Here is a 21,295-nt window from a genome sequence, read left to right as displayed (position 1 = left end):
AGTGCGTAGCAGCCTTTCTTTAATGACCTCGCACTGACCTGAAATCCTGCATTTGGAGCGCTCGTGGTCAGGGCCACTACCAACTTCAGTCATTGTCAGATGCAGGTGTGGACGTGTTCCTCTGTACACTTTAAAAACTGCCAGCCCTCTAATAGCTGTGCTTCTTGATCGTGGCAGCATTACTGGGAGCAGCTGGGCCAGACGCACTGCAGGGCATTCTGAACTGCAAACTAACGTGTGGTGTGCACAAGCTAATTGGAGCACCCATCCGGTGGCCCACTGTGACCAGGAATCACCCTCATGGATCAGGTAAGTGGAGGAAATCATTGTTGCCACTGGGAGGAAGGGGGGTGATGTGGATGTGTGTGTCATATGTATGCATGTCTTATTGCCTTGGCCTTGTAAAAGAGAACTGTGCATTTTTGTAGTGTTTTCGTTTAACCACACCTTTTACCAGTTCACACTGTCTGCTGACCTCATGTGGGGAAGCGTGATTGCAAGGGTACAAGATCACATTTATTAGAAGAAATCGTCAAAAAAAATTGCACATATATGTATGAGAAGGCCGTTTCTAATGTTCCAGTTGCTTTTTAATTTTTTGAAGTGAAGAGACGGGCTGATGGGGGTAAAACAACCAGAAAAAAAGAAGAGCTTTTAAAAACGGCACCCACCTTCCAGAAAGAAATGGAAACGCTTTTTAATTTAAATGGGCTGAAAGAGGTTAGCTAATAGCAGAAACATATTTTTGCATATGAATTCTACATAGTTGCTGCATTCTCTGCAGAATCAATTTTTGTTTAAAATATAAAAATCCATGTGAGGCACAACAGATGGATTTCAGAATAAATTCAACTTTCACAAACGTTTGTTATGGCAAAGGGGTCTGTGTACTTTTTCTGCTTAAATTGTGCTAGGGTGTTTTTTTTCTTCATTTATTCAAAGCTCGAGTCATATGCCCACACAAAACAAAGTGGGTTTTCAGGAGAGGTGATCACGTGACCTAGTGACTGCCACTGCCCATCATGATTCACAGGGAACCCAGTAGGAATCCCTGGGCTCAACACATCGTGAATCCAATAAACCTCCCTTTGCATGAAAACAAGTATAATGTAGTCTCGATTGTTGAGCAGTGCTTTTCTGCCCTCATTCTGGGATCTCACCACACATCTCATCACACCATGTAAAGGTGCCAGAAATAAAATACGGATTCTGCTTGTCACCTCTGCTCTAAGTACAAAGTGGGAAATCTGAGTCACCTGAGGTCAAACACAGCTACCTTGCTTGCCCAAATCATGTGATCATAGATTAGCTTTATTTCACCACACACCCTTTTTGCCAAAATTGTGCTATAAGTGCACTTTTTGCTTTAATTTTTCCCCAAAATGTAATCAGGGTGAGAACCTTCTTTACTTTAGGAAGGCTTACTAACAGAAATTCCAATCCAGTATTACACCTGGTGTTCAGCCGTGCCAGTGGCAGATGTGGGTGGAGCCCCTGGAGGAAATGGGTGGAGTCAGGGGAAGTGGGTGTGGCCTAAGAAAAATTGTGAGCACCTGCACATATTCTTGTACAAATTAAGCACTGCCTATATGTATACATCAGAGGAAATGTTTATGACTTATGTGGCACACAGCAGTGCAGAAAGTTACATTGCTGCGCTGCTCTGCATCACAGGGAAAGGGCAGGAATGCGCCATATTTATCTAATATGGTGCATTCCTGTCCTTTTCCCTTACGCTGGTACATTTTTGGCAGCCTATGTTGTAGGCAGGATTATTTTTGTGCAGGACGGCATCCTGCACAAAAACAATCCTGAGAGATGTTTGCAGCACATACAGAAAGAGGAAAAAATGAGGCGAAATAAAGACATTTCTCCTCATTAGTAGGCCTGGGCGGTAAATTCCGTTCTGCTCGCAGAATTTGCGGAATTTGGGTAAGTTTGCGTCCCGCGGAGAACGCGGAATTGCAAAAAATTCCGCGCTTTGCAGAATTTCTTGCTTGTTCGCGCTTTCAAAATGTGTGTTCGCGAGATATTCCCCCCCCCCCCCCCCCCCCGAGTGCTCGTGGAGATTGTTTACCGTTTCGCGGAGCTTTGCGTAGCGCTACTACACAAATTCTGCCAACCCCTACTCATTAGGCCTCTCCTGGGGGAGACGCATTCCCAGGTTTATCCGTTCTTGTAAATCTGGGAATGCATTAAAATTGATGCATGTTGCATGGGAACATCCACCCAACAACCATGGAAATGCCTCCCTGGCGTAGTGTAATGCAACGCAGCGATTTCCACTGTGTTACATTACTCGAGATTTATGAAGCCACGCAAGGCAACACAAGGTGGCCTTGTGTGGCTTCATAAAACTCATTTTACATTTGCATAGCTCTTTCACCACCTGCGTGGTGCAAGAGCAACAAAAAGGAGCTCATAAATATGCCCCCAGTCTTCAGACTGGCATGTCAATAGAAGGAATCTGCATAGTTTGAATTATTCAGTACATCTCAATTTGTGGCATAGGAAGAAATTTCATATTATTGGGACATTGAGAATGCAGCAAAATAAGTCACAATGCCTCAAGCTCTACTACCAGACCAGGGGCAGAATTATACAAAGTGCCCTGGGGGCGCAAGGGGCATGTGTGCTTGTGTTGTGCATCCCTGCACTTTGGTATTAAAGAAAGGGCCGCAGACGACTATTTAAAGAGGGTTTTCCCTCATTTGCATGGGGACGTGGCCCCATGCAAATGAGGGAATCTCTTTGCCTCTGTGCCCGTGCCATATTATAGACGTGGGCGAGGAGGCAAAGGAGCTGTCAGCAGTCGCACTGACAGTGTGCCACAAAAAGGTGGTGCACTGTCAGTGTGCTCCCTGATGGCAGCCCTCTGAAGGGGGACAAGGGAGTCCTATGGACCCCCCAGACATCCTCATGCATGCGGGTGCAGTCACTCACTAAACCCGCCTGCAAGGGGATCTCAAATCCCTCTTTAAAGTGCAGACTGGTTGTAACCTGCACAGAGAAACACGGAGCAGCTTTTAAACACCTTCTCCGTATTGCTCTTAAATGGGCTGCCCTGGATGCAGCGCAAGTTCGGGGCTGCCCTGAGGGCAACGCATTCTACGTAATAGGGCGCACTTTTCCCGTTTGCACCCGCCACACCTGCTTAAAGGTGTGCCGTGGCACACACAAGAAAAGTGTGTCCTATATATAATTGAGCCCCTGGTATTCATTCAGATTTTTAAGCTGAAACCAGGCTTCCAGGGAACGCTGTCGACATTTCTGGCTAAGGATTCCTATACCAAATTAAAGGAGGGGCGGCTTCCTATATGTACGAAGATTAAGGAGAAGCAACCAAATAATTAACATGTTGCATCGTAAACATTATCAAGCTCCTTAAGTGAAAATCTCCTGTAGCCAGCTGAACCAGAGCATAATACGGAGCATAACACATTCTACAGTAAACTACTTCTGTAAAAATCGAATTCAGAATTAAAAGAGCATCATTTTAACTGGGGTGTTAGATTTTGACAGCGATGCTGAAGCCTTACAAATATTACAGCAAATTGCGATGTCCAGATACAAAACCAGTGCTTTAAATGGGCCGGTACTCACCGGTCCTTAGTACCGGCACTTCTTAATTTTCTGCACTTGAGTACCGGAACTTCCTCGTCCAAACAGAGTACCGGTACTTATGGGGCAGCAAGTCAAGCTCTGAAATTTGGCATGTAGAAAAAGAAGCGTGACAGAGCTGGAGAGTAGCTCTGTTTTGGTGAAGCACTCTGATAATCAAGTGCTAATCTACCCTTTCAAGGTGAGCGGCCCTTATGCATTTATTGAGAGCTGGCAGGGAGTCTGGGAGGGGCCGGAGTCACACTGAGATGATTGACACAGGGTCCACTTAGGCTCCTTGGAATCAATAGCACAGTAGGTGTGTGAGCAGGGCTTTCTCCCAGCCATGTCTCTTGACTCGTCATGAAATGTAGGAGAAGGCTTCCTGCTGGCATAGCAGAGTAGGGCAGCATTTGTTTGGAGCCAGACAGAGAACGAAGGTGGTGGTAGTGACGCAGAAGCAGAGCGGGTGAGAATCAAGGTTAATAATGTGGATGTCAGTGAACGTAAGCATTTCTAAAACACATGTACTTAATGTCCTGTCTGAGCGCCCATGTGCTTCTATGTCACTGCGGGTGTGTCGTGCACGAGTGAGTGTTTTCTGCTGTGTCCAGCACCAGATATATAATCGCACGCCCGACAAGCTGTGCATTACCACACTCTGCCCACAAAGCACACGTGAAAGGGTTTGGTTGTAGCAAGTGCTGGGCCACTCTCTCTCCAGTACAGATCTGCTTTCATCGCAGTGTTTCAACACGATTGTATTTGGTTTTTTAGAGTCCGGTCTTGCTTGGGTAAAATGCAGGGGTTCTGGGAAGGGTAGAGTTGGAAGAACCAACAATTTAACAAGGAGAGCCCAGTCAGAGCGGAACCAGAAGTCGGGCCTTAAAAGCCTCTGCATAAGTCAAGCCTTGAAAACATTACCATTGAAATAAAAGTGCATTTTTTACAGTTGCGGTCCGTGCAGGTAATAGCGGTGGGGCCGCGTGGGGGGGGTGGGGACTATAATGTTGCTTCCTAGTTCACAAACGGCAGTGTTGTCAGGGTGGGAGAATAAACTCCTCTTAATGCTGTGATATAAGCTTATGCACTAAGGTGAAATGCTTCCACAGGATAAAAAGATCAGCCGCGGTCCATGCAGGTAACAGCAGTGCGACAATGGGGCTGCGTGAGGGGGATTTCGAGGGACAAAGCAGAGAGAAAATCAAATAAATAATACATTTTCCCTCTGCATCGTCCCTGGGTTATGGAAAGGAAAGACCACCATCAGGTAAATACATGGATAATTGCACACTCATCGCACGGCGCCTGGCAGTATTGTGAAAGCTGAACACAGCTGTTCTTTTTCCGTCCACAAGCACTGAATACACATCATTTTTAAAAGTAACCATTACAATAAGAGACGTCTCTCAAGTTCTCCCACTCCCCCCACCAGGAAGCATGGAGGTCCCGGAGGAGGGGGCGTGGGCCTGGCATCAAAGAAGATATATTACCTTTGTGAGTGTATATATATTGTTGGGGGGCTTGGGGGCTGCGCCGCATTAAGAACCTGAAGCTCATTACACCCTGGAGACAATAAGGGCAGGAAGTGAGTACAGGCTGACTCACGTGCGAGTACTCAGAAACTTGAATGCATGAGCAAAAGTCACCGACATACGAGCTGCGAGGCTGTGAGTAACCGGCCCTGAAAACCAAGATGCTTCCTAATTAAAAGAGGTGCATCGGGGTGCGCGTGCGATGATGAGGAGTGAGAAATCGGTGTGAAGCAGCGATACAAAAGGCTTTTACTGAAAACGGTGTGCCCAGGCTTTAGGAGGGCAAATGTGAATGGAATTTTATTCATGGTCCAATTTATAATTTAAGTTACATCTTTGTGGTCGCAATATTTATGCACTCAACCACTTTGCATATCACTACAAGAAAGGTAGAAAAAACAAATACAGTGTAGACACAGTGTATATTCCATGGAAAGAGCCGTAAATACAGCGGCCAGAATCACGACAGAGCAAGTATTAATAAATGTAGGTCGGAACCGCGGGAGCTGGGCGGCCGCGCCAGAGCCGGGGTAAAACTTCTGACCATGTAAAGTAATCACAAATCTATAATCAAAAGGGAGTCAGGAGCGGAAATGAAATTGCGCGCGCGCGCCACGAGAATGCAGCCTGCCCTCGCCGCTGTCGTTTGAACAAAACGTGCGGCCGAGTGGTGCGCACGCGAAGTTCAAAAGCAGACATGGCAGGAGCCAGAAACATCGGGAGCAAGAGGAAAGTGGGAAGAGAAGTGAGGGGTGAGTGGGAGAAGGGAGGGGATAGGGGAAGGGATTAACGCGCTGTAAGGCTTAATGAGCCATTACAGAAAGCCAGATGGCAGCTGTGCACGTCGCGTGCGCGTAACAGCAAGCTGGTGGCTGGCAAAAGCCTCTGGGTAGCACTTTGAAAACCCAGTTACTAAATGTCTCGCCAGTGCAGCGCATGCGCTGGCTCAGGCGAGACCTAAAAAGAATGCCTTTTCCACCAAAGTGGCTGTCATCTTCCACAGTCATTGGTCTCATCTTCTGAAGTTACCTTCCGTCATTTCAAGCAACTATCACCAGGTTTATCAGCTGCAGTTAAGCAAGGAAATATCCAGGCTTACCACTGGGAATGCTCCTTTAGTATGCAAATCGTAAATCTAAATATTGCTGCCTACGTTTCTTGAAAGAGTTAATAAACCACTGAAGGAGGTCATGGTACCAAAAAATGCAGCACTGATCCCTTTCCTCAAAACTTTCTTCCTTATTTCAAAAATTCCATAAAAGGGAAAATAGTGCTGGGAAACCTACAGCCTTTCAATCAAGCCAAAAGAACACTGGGCAAATAGGATACTGTTTCGGGATTGAATTAGTAGATCTAGTAATAGTTAATAATATCCATAAAAAATTGATATGCTGTGTCAAGATCCCAATGCTATTGGATCTCTCAAAAGTCTTCAACACCATCATCTATTTGATGTTTGTTAGCCTACGTGGAATAAAATACAAGACCTGCCCTAGTTTGATTACAGTCAGTGGCACTGTTGCATAACTTGTCCTCCAATCGTAATTGTCCCAGCATGCAGAGTTCATCTGGCCTCAGCATCTTCACAGATTTTCTTTCAAATCTATATCCAGCTCTAACTCAACTTAAATAATACACATAAACGTGAGCTTTTTCAATTACAATGAAGACACGTAGCTCAAGCAGCAGCCTACAGGGTCCTTGCAGTACTTTATCAGGTGACTTGCAGAGCCATTGGTGCCTCGTGACACAGTAAAGAATACAGGATAATACTGCAGATACAGCACTTATTTATTGAGTGCATGAACGGAGTGCTAGTTAGCTGCTTGTTCCACATGTGCACTTTCATGCACCTTTTTAGATATCGGGTTATCCCCCAACACATTATGCCACCCTAGACCCAAGCAGCTCTAAATTTGATAATGACTACTGAAAATGAAGTATGCAGCTACACATACTTTGTTAAACGGCACGTTATTCCTCTCATTTTGGCAATCTAAACATTGGACTGGCAAGGAAAATGGAAATTTTAAGGTGGAAAGCCCCTCCCCAACTTTCCAGAGAGCAAGATTGCCGAATTTGTTTACGGAATACCTCCTGCGTTTTTCTGAACAGAAATCTACCTATTTTCCTAAATATTAAAAGAATTTGCTAGGCTGGGCGCTCATCTTCTTGTCCTTGGAACTCGGCTCTGGATTCTCTCAGATACATTATACATTGCCTTACCTTTCCAGAAGGCACTCTACTATTTTCAGGCCCTTTCCCTTTGATCATCTACAGAGACATATTTGGTCTGGCTTCCAAGAGTGTGAGTGCCCAATATGATAGACACTGGTCTGTTAGGAGTATTCTGTTTTGCAGGCAAGTTCATACACAAACAATTTTTAAGGATACATTGCTTTGATTTTTTTCTATTTTACTCTATAAAAAAAAAAAGAAAAAAAGGAGGACATGGCAATACACTGCTGTAATTTGAAGGCCATTATGTTTTTCTGAAATGACTACCACAGTGCCCCTTATGAACTCAGGGGATCTTTAGGAGTACTTTACATCACTTACAAGGAAAAAATAAGAAAGGAGTAGCTTTTCAATGATTTGAGTGTCCTTGTGATGCTCGGGACAAGCAGGGGAGCAGAGAGCACACAGTAGGTCTCAAAAGGGGATGGACCTTTGACGAATGTGTGACAACAAGGCCTTCCCCTCATGCCCCCGTTGGGAGCTGATGCCCTGTTAATGTGGTGTAATTCCCTTTAGAAAACAGCTGCAAGTATCAGACTTGTTCCAGATAATCCTGCAGTGTGACACATGTAAATTGTATGCCCACTTTTGCACTCACATCTTTGGGGGAAGTGACATCTTCGCATCCCACCCTGACGAAAGCTCAGGACCATCTTTAGGCCAATAGAAAGGGCTGAAACATGTTGGTGTCTAGTTTAGAGTCATAGAACCATTACATCCTCTAGCCCTACTACAGTTTTTAAAGTTCCCTCCCCCTCCACTAATAAAGGATACTTTTGGATTGGGTGAGGAATTCTATCTTTAAATGTTACGCCCCCATACACAATATCTTCATAAGTGCTCTCTGAAATATGGTTGAGTCCAACCCGACCTTTAGGAGTTGGGGTGAGCCCCATGATGACGCATATCACTATTTGATTGAGTGAGGACTATAATAAGAAAACGGTCTCTTTCCCTTCCCACCCACAACTGTGGGTCAGTGCAAGACTGGCGTAAAACTCCTAGTACGGTGTCATCTAAATGGAACCCCTCCCCCCCTCTTATTCTCTTTTTCCCTAGAAGGAACCACCCTGGTTCCAGAAGGGATACTTAGTTGTGTTTGGATGTTCTTGTGATGTGTCATCACTCTGAAAACAATGACACTGTAAAATCTGGAGTTTTGTTCTTCTGGTATCATTTATAGCATTTCTAGGGTGATTTCAAAATGCAAATGTATTTATACCTCACACTTAAATGACACTGAAACAGCATCTTTTTAAAATGTCAATCCAGTCGAGAAGTCCTAATGAAGAAAAGAAACCTTGGGTTCCTCACTCGTCACCAATAACGATTTCAGTTTCCTGATGCACATGAGTTTTGCCAAACCATTCTCAACAAGGAATTTTGGGCAGCAGTAAGATGGCCATTCAGACCCAAGTGGATATTTTTTAGATGAGCACTGAGAAAGCTGAAAAACGAGCCACTGGTTTTCAGTGCTCTCCTTTTTGTATGAAAAAGTAGCTCCTGTACACAGTCATTTTGAAGTTTTTCCTCTAAATCACATGTAGATTGTGGCACGTTTCTACAGCCTGGGACCGATTCACAGATTAGATTCCAATGCAGTTATTGTTTACGGATGAGACACTATTTTTCTTGCCACAGTCAGTGCCATAGGCTCAGGTCAGGTACTTGACGACAAGAAACATAATGACACAGGTGACCACCATTCCTCCGATCAGAATGGCCTTGTCCTGGAAGGCACGCTTCTCGATGAGACGCATAACGGTGTTTGAGAGTCCCAGCATGTTTGCGACATCCAGGATCTTCTTCTGAGCACCCTGAAGAACAGGAATTAAAGAAAATTATACATGGAGCAATAGCAGCTGACAAACCAAGATGACACCGCCAAATCTCAATAACAATCAGAAGAGCAGATACATTTCAGAAATACATAACACATGATTATGACTAACCAGAAGCTTAAGGCTGTTTGTGTGGATGATTATAACATTTCCTCCGGATATTCCTCTGGGAACACCCACCTTTGGACAGCTGTGAGTGTGGAATCTGAACATTTTTTGCACCAGTACTTTGCACGCATAGCTTATCTATATCTGGGGCTATATAATACATCAAAATTGGCCATGCATGGCTTACCCATTTTTTACTTGCTTAAGCACCATACAAACATCTAAAATGTTTTGCGAAGCAGAGTCCTTATGAATATCTAATATAACAAATATTTACTTCTAGACTTTATGGTGTCATGCCCCTAAAATATGATTATTGTTGAACAGAGTCCCTCATGCTCGAATATATGATGTTAGAACGGGAGGTATCTATTCAGTTGTCCAGCTAAACTGGTCATACTGAAACCAGAAAACCTAGGAGTCGAGAGGTGGATTTAAATAGTTTAGGGTCTGCACAGGATTAACTCATCTCCGCAGTGAGCTCTACCGATTTCTTTTGAATGCAAGTAAAGCTTGGAGATTAATTTTCCTCCAGACTTGTGTGTGCATGTTCTTTACATTTTACATGTTCTTTACCACCACAATGTCCATTTCAAACTTTATATACCAGTCATGAAAAGAAGAATAAACATGAAAGGACTTCACTCAAAATGTAGTTTTTCACATCACCTCAACCTCTCAGTTTCCGAATTATAACTCTCAGCAATTTATTATGTATTCATTATCAATGATTCCATTGCCCTTCAGTGCAAAACTACAATTGTCTACTGCTCTAGTGTCTGACCCTCTCTACTTCTTCATCAGACAAGAGGTCACTATGTGACAGTGTCCCCAAAGCAATCATTAAAACAAAATGCCATGTTAGCAGGGAAAACCTTAACAGCAACACTCATGGCTTCTCTTCAAACGCCACATTGAGGATTTATTTTTATTGAAATGGTAAAGCACAGGAATCACCCCCGAAGGGGCATCTCCACGCTAAAGGAGCGGTAATGCAAAGCCAGGTTGGTCAGTTACTGAACAATTCTGTCTTTAGAAGTTTCCTGAATTGGTGGAGATTAGTGCACTTTCATAGTTGAATGGGCAATGAGTTCCAGTACATGGGGACCAGATATGCAAAAGCTTTGCCCCCTGCCCGAAGTTTTCTGTCACGAGGGAGAGCTAGCAGAGCTTTATCCCCCAAGCGAAGAGATATGCCAGGCAGATCGTATTTAAGTTTTTCGGCGAGGCAGCTAGGGCCTCTGCCATGTAATGTCTTGTGGACTAGATTGCAAATATTAAACTTGATTCTCTCACTGATGGGAAGCCAGTGAAGCTGCCGTAGCAGTGGCTGGGAAGGGATTCTAGGGGGCATGTTGAGAGCCAAGCGAGCTGCTGTGATATGAGCTCCTTGGCCCTCGAGTACTGCTCATTAAATGTGGGATTTGCCTTTCCCAGGGACCACAAATGAATAACCAGAACAACCCGCTTCCCAATGCCCATCAGTAGAGAGCAGAGAAAAGGTTTTCTGCTGTCCGAGAAACCTAAAGAGAGCGCGGATCCAACTATGAACCAGCATCCACCATAGGGCCACTACTTCTGATCACAGGTAGCTCAAAAGAATCATCTGGAGACTGGCCATGAAAGGAAGGAAAGCGCTGTAGGAATGGACTTGGCAGAGAAGTGAGACGACACTCCAAGGCTCCACGTTGGCCAAGGGAGTGACAAAGTGCACAGTATAGTCACAGACTGGATATGTGAAGGACAAAGGGCACTATGACCGTAAACCGCTTATTGAAGTGAAAAGACTGGAAGCTGTGATGCTGATTAGAAGAGTGACTAAGGTCTACGTCTGACCCTCAGATCAGTCGCATGAGGGAAAAAAAATAAAGACTAGAAATCCAGGTAGACTGAAGAATTGCAGCACGGTTATTGTGACTAAAGGGGTGTGCTACGGTTACAACGTGAAAGTTACATTGGGAGTCATTACAATGCTATCCTTACATTGCAGGTTAGCTTTTAGAATTTTACATCGTAGGACTTTACTTGGCAAGCAAGTTAAATTTTACTGTTTTAAGTGACTTAATTTTAACTACACCTACAAATTAGGCTCAAGTCACTTAAATTGTAAAAACAATGTCAATTAATGCAACTGAATTGAAATAATTATTAATAAAAATAATGTATATATATTTTTTTTTTCACTGAAAAAACCATAGGTTTCAGGGACGTTACAGTTAGTTGGATATTTCACTCGTACAAAACCATAGAAATTCCCCCGTTATAGTTAGTTCAGCTAACTATAACTCGCGCCCCCGCAATGCACTGATGATGACGTCACATATTACATAATTCATGACCTGGTCAATGACCTCACTGATGACTTCTCAAAAGACATCACTGATGGCATCATCCACGTCAAAATCTGATGCACCTCCTCACACTCTAATATAACCTTTGATACACCCACTCTAAAATACAGACTACCATTCTCGAAACCATCGACACACCAATACCAGTTACTACATACGCACTCACTGATTCCTAGGTCTACACACACATCCACTCATTCACCCATACAATCACTCATACATACAGTCACTCATCGACGCTATCATATGCACTCATACACCTATACAGACACTCTCACCGCCACTCATCCATGGCGTGGCCCCCCTCCTCAGGCAAAATATGGCCCCGGGGACTCCATCCCCCGGGGCCTGGCCTCTCAGTTTATTTTTTTATTATTATTTTTATAATACACAGGGATGGGGGCCGTGAGGCCCCCCTCCCGGGCCACTTCTGGCCCCGGGGACGCCATCCCCCGGGGCCTGGCCTCTTCGTTTGGGACTGTGGGGGGAGCCCCAATTCCCCCACGGTCCCGCCTTTCCCCCACGGTCCCGCCGGTTCCCCGCCTCCTGCGGGAGCCGGCATATCTTTTCCACAAGGGGAGCTGCGGACATGCAGCACCCCTTGTGGAAAAGCAATGTGGTTTGATTTTTGTAAGCGAGAGCAGGAATCCTGCTCTCGCTTACAAAATCCCAACCACAGTTTGCTATGACAGGGCGGGAGCCACACGGCTCCCGCCCTGCCATAGCAAACAGGGTGTCTCGGGGTGGCACCCCGGGACACTGCAGGAGCCGGCCCTGGGGGGTGGTGGTTCCCAGGGCCATGGAGGGCTCCAGTAGGGGTCCGCGCAGCCCCACTCCCAACGTTTGCAAAGCCCCGGGGGGTGGTGGTCCCTGAGGCTCGGGGGGCCCCATATTTGCATCTTAGTGCCCCGGGGAGGTGGCGGTCCCCGGGGTGTGTGGGGGGGGGGGGCTTGAGCACACCACAAAGGTTTACTTATTTATTAAAAAAGCCCCGGGGTGGCGGTCCCCGGGGCAGCGGGGGAGCCATGTGATGTGCCCCCGCAAATAATTAATAAAAGTCCCTGGGGGTGGCGGTCCCCAGGGCTTGGGGGGCCTTGGAGGCCCCCCCACACACATTTAAAAATTAGCCCCGGGAAGGTCGCGGTCCCCGGGGCAGTGTGGGGGGGGATTGGGCCCCCCCACACATTTTTTCAGTGCCCCCAGGACCTGGCCCACCCCGGGGCTTCAATACAACGAAGCGCCAGATTCACGCACCCAGCGCAAATTCGGACGATTTAAAAAAAAAAAAAAAAAAAAAAAAAAAAAAATGCTTTTTGGGCCCTGGGGGTCTTTGTGGGAACCCCTGAGCAAGCCTAGGGGGTCAGGGTGTTTCTACCCTGCCCCCTTTTCTTGTCTTCGCGTTTTTTTTCTCTTTTCTTGTGACTGCTCTACCGAGTCACAAGATGGCTGCCAACACGGCCTGGTTTGGAGCGTTGACAGCCAATTAGAATAAAGCTCGTGTTCGGGAGGGTGCGTGGATCCCCCGCGCTTCTAGATCGATATTTTTTTAATTTCTCGGCAACTACTGAACGGATTTACATCATTAGAAAAAAAGGTCGCTTTCTGATCCAAACACTACCTTTTTGGCAAATTTGGTGTAATTCCGTTCAGCAGTTTGGGCTGTAGCCTTGCCTAAAGTTTCCTATGGGAAATAGATTTTTTGACTCTTATTTTTTGAATTTCTCAAAAACTACTGAACGAATTTACACCATTTTTAAAAAAAAAGGTCGCTTTCTGAACCAAGCTCTAACTTTTTGCCAAATTTGGGGTAATTCCGTTCAGCAGTTTGGGCTGTAGCCCGTCTCAAAATTTCTGATCGAAATTAACATGGGGAAAATGCGTTTTGGGACCCCCCACCGCTTCTCAGCCCCCGCTTGATGAATCAACCCCAAACTTTCAGGATAGGAGCTGACCGGGATAGACTTTTGTTTTTGAGAATTTCGCGAAGATTCGTCAAACGACGCCAAAGTTATTAGCAAATCAAAAAATGTTTTTCCTATAGAAACTAAGTTCTAACTGTAACTACCTACAGGCGTCCCCTCAGTGCCCTTTCATCCCAGGGGGAGGGCCTCACCTGCCACAATGCGCGAGTGCCCTCCAGTGTGGAAACCCGCGGCAGCGCCTCACTTGAAGCAACAAAGTTCTCAGCTCCGTCCTCCCTTTTACTTTCATAAATATTTTATTTGCCTGCCTTCAAGGGGCGCATTATGATGAAAACTAGGAGAGGCGGGGTTGCAAACAGGATACACAATGCCTCATTATGCGGTAATGTTCAGTCCTGCTCGTGGCTGCTTCATAACGTCTCTTGTGACGTTCTCTGATTAAATACTGCAGCTATTATAGGGTATTATAGAACCGAGCAGTGAGCCATTCCCAGCTCACAAAGCAACCGCTACAGTGTGTGACCTCCACCAGTCCAGCACTCAAGTATCATCCCTGACAGCGCCCCCTACTGGGGCAAGCGGAGCCTCGAGTACACATACCCTAGATAGAATAACACACTAAACCCAATGCTGTTGGCCTCCGGTGTCTCCCGCTGAAAAGCCTAGACTGTTAAACACATTAACTCGCCACATTTAGCGCTTCGAAACAGTCTAGTTCAGTGTCTCCCACTGGCTTCTCATGGCTAGACTGCCGACTGTGGAGCTGGGAAACCAAGGTTCGAGCCTCGGGGTCGACTCCACATCCTGTGATTCTCAGCAAACCACGTAATCTCCCCGTGCCTACCAAAAAAAAAAAAAAAAAAAAAAAAAAATGTATTTGTCCTTGTGTAACGTAACTGGTGCTCATCATGTAAAGCGCTCCAATACCTTCGGGTCGAGTTCACGATATATAAATCGTCAACAACAAAAATAATACAGAAAGACACAAAAGATGACCACAGCAATCCTCCGTCATTATTATGTCTCCCAATTTGGAAAGCATAGGCGTTTGGGCACATTCACACACTCACTGCAGCTGGTCCTGATGCACTACATGAAAGGTGCCACCCAGTAAAGGAAGTAGAGACCTTAGGTCAGGATTTCAAGTTTCAGGGGCTCACGCACTCCACTCAACTCAGAGGGCACACTGCATCCAACGTTACGCTACCCAACCAAAAACGCAGGCACGCCTCTACCCGCTCCAGACAGTTGTGGTGCTAAAATGTTACACCAGTGGCAGTTGTGCGAAATACGAAAGCTAGCTAATTTAAATTGTACTCACCACAGCTAGGGCTAATGCACCATAACTGGGTTCATTGTGCCTTTCTCTGTGAAACTTTGAACTTCCCGCACGTGACGTCACCATATGGTGCCTCCCACGCGGAGAAGCCCAGAATGAAGGACACAAGCTTGTCGCTGCTAGCAGATTACAGGATTGCCATGGCTCACACTGGCAACTGCAAAGATTGCTGGACATGTGCACTCACGGCATTTAATCCATAAATACCACAGCATATGGTGCATTCCGCTGGAGGAAACAGCAGTGGTCGGAGATGCTATTGCTTGTTCTCCATACATGGGCAACTGGAATTATGCGGCAAAGAAGGACCAAATTATATGGCAGTGTTGAGTAAGCTATTCAGCAAGAAAAGTCAAATGTGCGCCATAATGCGGCACAATTTGAGATAGTATTACCTATTTATTTTATCATTTTTGCCCTTTTTAACACGATCTGGGCAATGGTTTCAACTCATTAGTACTGGTTGACACCCCAAACAGCTATAAACAGCAGAACGTTGACGAGTCATACTTAGCAAAGGGCCTTCCACTGCGCGACACAAAGTGTTGCTGTGTTTTGAGTTACTTTTTCCCAGTTGGCGCAGAATTGTTTTTGTGAAAATAAAAAAAATATGCAGCAGCCGATGGATTATGTGGCAAATGCGGCAAATCAGTAATTATGCGAAAAACGGTGCAATGACGATTGTAGTGGGCCTGATCATACATCGTCGGCCTCCTAATGTAGAAAAGTAGACACTGCAAAACTTGTGAACTATCCACAGAAAGCAGTTGTGCACCATTACCTAAGGAGCAAAACAGAGTCAGACTCATGGCACACGTGAACCATTCCATATGATGACTGCTATTAAGAAAAGCATAGGCTACAGGGCATGCTATCACTCACTACACAATCACTTACAGTGCCTTCTACTGTGAGAAGCAGACATTGCAAAACTTGTGGATTCTCTATAGAGAGACACTGTGCACAATTACCTACAGAGCCTGCTAACTTGGAAACAGAGACTGTTGGAGACATTAACACTTGCATTCAAGCACCAAACCATGGTATGCCTACCACTGAGGGAAGCCGAGACTGAAGGACCTGGGAACAACCACAGCTAGTCCTTGTGCGCAGTACTCGGGTAGAACTAGGTCCATGCGCACAGGATGTTCAAAAGTAGTGGCACCGTTGACTAAACTGTGCAGTAAGAAAAAGCTAATTATGCAGCGTAATGCAACACATTTTTAATAGCATTACTTCATTATTTTGTCATTTGTACACATGTTAACATCGTGTGGGCAAAGGTTGAACCTCATCAGTACCAGTTTTACACCCAAATACAGCGATAAACAACTGAAAAATGGCTTTCCACTCCTCAGCAAAATGTGCTGCTTCATTTTTCAGTAGCTTTTGATCAGTGAGCTAAAAAAAAAAAATGTTGAAATCTGGAGATTGTGGAGCAGATGATGAATTATGTTGTAAATGCTTCAAATTCATAATTATGCAGAAAACGCCACAGCTGCAGAATCACATAATCCCAGGGGCTCTGACTTTACTATACTGTATGGTGACTCTTGCTGGTGGAATCAGAGACTGCAGGACATATGAACACCCACAAGCTAATTCTCTTGAACTATAATTTATGCTGCCACCTATTGGTTCAAGGAGAGAGTGCAGGGAACCTAAACACGCTAAAGTGAGCTCTTCTACACAATCAATAACATAACATAATAAAACATAACATTGGTTTCTTCATTATTGTTGTGAACTGGGTGTGTTATTTTTGTTGATTACGTTCATGAACAGTATGGAAGGAAGGAGTGGAGGAGGGAGCTAGAGCAACAACACGGACACAGGGTGGAGCGGGAGGGAGATCAACAACAAGGACGACGGGTGAGATGGAAGGGGTGGGAGAAACAGCAACAACACGAACAGCAGATGAGGGAGGGGTGAGAGGGAGAGCAACAACATGGACAGCGGGTGGGGAGGGTGTGATCGGGAGAGCAACAACACAGACAGCAGGTGGGGAGAGAAGGAGAGCAACAACATGGACAGCGGGTGGGTGGCATGCAACAAAAACGGACAGCCGGAAGGGACAAGTAACAACATGGACAGCGGTAGAGATGAGTGGAAGCAACAACTCAGAGAGCGGGAGGAAGCAAGCAACAAGGACAGAGGGAGGGCAAGTAACACAAAGGGCGAAGCAACATGGAAGGCGGGGGCTGTGAGCAACACCGAGGACGAGTACATGAAGAAAACTGCTGGAAAGGACACTTACTTACTAGTTGAGTGTCAGACAAAATGAAAAAAGTAACACCCGATTAACGTAGCAGTGGAAGGACACAAGTACTTTGGCCATGCTCCAGCGGAGGGACAAATAGAAAAAGTGAAAGTAAATGCCACACATGCAGACTTATGAAAAGCAAGCAAATGAGAGTGACAATGAAGCCAAGCAATGTCTCGCAAGTGGCAGCACATACACTGTCTCTAGTGACTAGATTGTGGACTCCGGACCTCATGGAGCCGGCTGGTTGCTAGCTTTCAGATATCTGCCTCATGTAAGCACATTTTAGCTATGCAGCACTTATCGGATGGTGCATCTTTGACTGCTTTCTATCTGGCAGCACTCCACTGCCTTTTGTCTAGTTTCACGGTATGAAAATAGCACCTATATAACAACAACTGTTTCCCTGCATTTGAACTAAAAAGTGGAGCAAGCGTCATGGTACAGGGCTCTTCCTAATTTCGTTCGACGGAGTTGGAAGACCTGTGCAAATGGCGTCATTAGAGGCTTGGCTCAAGTGACCATGGCTAGCGCAAAGGCAAGCTTTTGTGACATCAATAGCAGAAGTACACCCCCCATGCTGAAGTAACACATAAAATGTAAACCAAAATAACGGCAACAATACTTTTCGTAGAACGGCAATTTAAAAAACTTTTTGGGGGTGGGGGATCAATTATTTCTTCCATTTTAAATTCTTTACATATCTCTTCAGTATCACATTTCAAAAAATATTTTCCAATCAAACTATGCTGCAACACTGACTACTGTGTATCAATATATCATCTCGGATTCCATAGGGTTGCAATACACGTATTTTGCACAATAGTTCAACATTTGCTTTGGGGCATATATTTTATTGCCATCAGTCAAGGCGTGTATCTGTTCATCCTTTTTTGTCTTAAATACATTGCCACTTATACCTCATTTTGTATGACTGATAAAGTGTGGGAAGAATAGTTAATATGCCACTTTCAGATCATTTCCTTTAAAACAAATCCTAATGACATAATCAGCAGCTACTTTTTATGTCGCCATGGCACCTAACGGTGCCCTTCTTCCAGTATGGGTGGGAGACTGCTTGTCATCGAATGGGTAATTGAAGAAGAAGAAGAAGAAAAAAAAAAAGGATGCAAATTTGCATACCTTCTGAAAAAGGTAAGAAGGCCACAATAAAGAGAACAACTATTTATGTAAATAATCAAAATACAAGAATCACAATTCCAAACGAATTTGCCGTATATCTTTTTGGTGCAGTGCACAAGATATTTAACACAAGTGTTTGTGATCTGAGAGGGAATTAATATTAGTAAAATACAAAGGATTTTTAAAAACTTAAGGAAAACACACTAGTACTATGGTGCACATTTTACTTTGAAGGTGACCATTTTGATGACAGCATTAATTTGGTATAAGCAAAACAGTTCATTGTTAAGAACGCTGAAACTTGAGGAATCTGGCCAATACACAACAGTATGTGTGCCCTCAAGATCAGTGCCACATGGCCTTGGGATTCTGCCCGTTGCCTGGACCTCAAAGCAGTCCCATTCCGAAGCAGACGTTTTTCCATATTAAGCTCAGCCATGATCATTTCTGTTGAAATCAAACGGATAGCAGGGTTCCTGGCAAAAACCTACGTACCCCACTAATGATGTGTGGGTCTCCTTATTGGAATAGAAAGGGTGGTGAATTAGCACATTAGTAAATCAGTTTATGGCCCTCAATAGCGAAGATTCAGCAGGGCTGCAGCCAGAGTCTGGTCACTTCTATACCACAGAATCTGAAGATCCAAATTAGCGTGCACTGGTAGATCTATTGACAGTTCAGTACTAAAGAAGCAGCCGTCCCTGTGCACCTCCTGCATAAGAGGGTCTGCACTGAGGTGAACTGGTAAAACTGTGCAAATCAGGATTGGAATGGCAGAGAGTAGTGGAGGTTATGATTAAGGGGCACTGGAAAATCTATTTCTTTTTAGGCATAGAATGGAATGGCAGGAACCCTGCAAGCTAGCGCTGTGGTGTGCTGGACAATCAGTACATGAGTGTTCATAACAGACTGGTAAAGGCTGAGGTACATTGGCTGTTCTTCCTACGCATCTAGACAATGGCATGTAGGAGTTCTGCGGGTCAGCGCAACATGCATTGGCATGAGTGCACTGCTCATCAGCATAGTAGAGATACTAAGATACACCCTGATGTGCTGGGAGATCAGTGAAAATGCCATGGAATTTGAATGACAGGTTCGCGGCAGTGCTCGTCAAGATGCACTGTCACATCTCATTTCAAATTTCATTGACTGCCTCCCCACCCCTGTAAGGACACCCTGTGCTTATGAAGGTACCATCTCCTTATCACATGTATCTAACAACTGTAAACCATACTTAAATACAGTGTTAAATCTCACAAGCCCCTCCCCACCCTCTTTCAACCTACCTCTCCATTCTTCAGGAGCTACAAATCCATTTCTCGAAGTTACAAAGATGACTGGTTAAGCAGAGCCCCATGATACTTATCCTATAGCGACAGACGTTCTATTACAAGGCTACAACACTAAAGGTTCCAATATTCCACTTCATGGGGGCTTGAAGACATCCAACCAACTTGGTTCGAGAATTCCAATTGAAAAAGCTCAAATCTGGGCAACTTGATAGCAATAAAGAAAATATAGACCCCTTCAGCAACCAAGTACAATCGTTTTTCAGCTATCTCAGGTTATTTACAAAACCTCAATGCGAGAGTCTGAAGAATTAGCAATTTCCTTCCTTACGATACCATTTGGTAGAAATAGAAATGGCAGACTCAGTCCCCCAAAATGTAATGGGATTTACCAGTACCAGGAGACAAAGCTTTTGTTGAGCAGTTTCAGGAAAATACAACCCTCTTCATCTAACCACATCCTCCTGGGGGACTTCAATTCACACTAGGGATACCTGAAACACATTGTGCCTTTCAATTAACCATTCCACAGTAATAAAATTCATCAGCGACATAATGCCAATGAATCGAGCGGTCATAAACAGGTTCACCTTATACCTAAACAATAAATATCCCTGCACACATATCTCAGATTACCGGTCTAATCGCTCCCTCATGCAACAAGGAGTACTTCAAGGCTATCCCAGACTTTCTTCAATTTATATATGGGACGCCTTGCCTTACTTTAAAAACACTAACATCTGTGCTTGTGATACCTGCTACAAACAAAAGCATTGTCCCCCCCCCCCCCCCCCCCCCCCGATGCCTGCCTTAAATTTGCAAAAGATTCAACCTGGATGAGTATCCACTAACTAACCAAACCTCTTGATAGATGCATTCGAGTTTTTTTTTCTCCTAAATACATTACACCTGTGCAGACTTTGTTGAATGCATAAAGCGTTTTCCAGCATAAAGAATGCTGGAAAACGCTTGTCCATCATTAAAGGCGCCAAATCCTTGGGCTACATGCTATACAAACATCTCTAGCTCACCTAAATTCCTTATCAGAAGGGACACCGTTTCAAATCAGACTGATGAAAAACGTAAACAATTTCAATTAAGAGTCCTATCTAGATTAGACTATGCCAGTTCTTGCTCATTGGAATTCCAGGTACTGTCTAGAAGTATTGCCTGCAGAAGCTAAACTACTGGTCACAAGCTCCATGAAGTACAATCACATTATTGCAATCTTAATCTCATTGAAGGGACTACCGATTAAAGCCAAGGGTATATTCAGGCTGGCCTGTATTATCCACAAAAATATCCACTTTGGCCAAACTATCTAGCATAAAATACAGAATTCAGATACTATCTTCCTTGACCCCTTTAGCAACCCTTCTTAGGGAGTACACCCACAATATGGAACTATCTCACCTGCAATCACTGCAAACCCTTCAAAAGAGATGAAACGTCAACTGTTTCAACGTCACTTCTTTATTAAATATCAAACTCTGTTTCCTCTTAAAAGGGAAGTTATGCTTGCTTACCTCTATATCGCTTCACTTTTGTCTTCACACCAATTATAGTTGTATTTGGCTAGTCATTACAAGTTCATATATATGTATATTTGTATCCTCTGTTCCATTTTACACTCTGCCCCACCACCTTAAATCCCCTATTCACAATT

At 44.6% G+C, this 21,295-nt stretch overlaps 1 protein-coding gene across 1 annotated transcript in view; it reads right to left on the bottom strand.

The window, feature by feature from the left end:
* Positions 1–6,907: 6,907 nt before the first annotated feature.
* The window catches only part of GOSR2 (golgi SNAP receptor complex member 2), a 95,976-nt gene continuing 81,588 nt past the window's right edge, over positions 6,908–21,295 (bottom strand). The window contains exon 6 of the mRNA XM_085624075.1: positions 6,908–9,190. Within this exon, the coding sequence (XP_085480201.1) occupies positions 9,029–9,190 (162 nt within the window). The 3' untranslated portion in view covers positions 6,908–9,028. The remainder of the gene's footprint in view (positions 9,191–21,295) is intronic.

This window comes from Triturus cristatus, chromosome 1_1, assembly GCF_964204655.1.
Source record: "Triturus cristatus chromosome 1_1, aTriCri1.1, whole genome shotgun sequence".
In the NCBI taxonomy this organism is placed as follows: domain Eukaryota; kingdom Metazoa; phylum Chordata; class Amphibia; order Caudata; family Salamandridae; genus Triturus; species Triturus cristatus.
The sequence above is the reverse complement of the archived record's forward strand: the minus strand, read 5'-3'. Positions and strand labels throughout refer to the sequence as shown.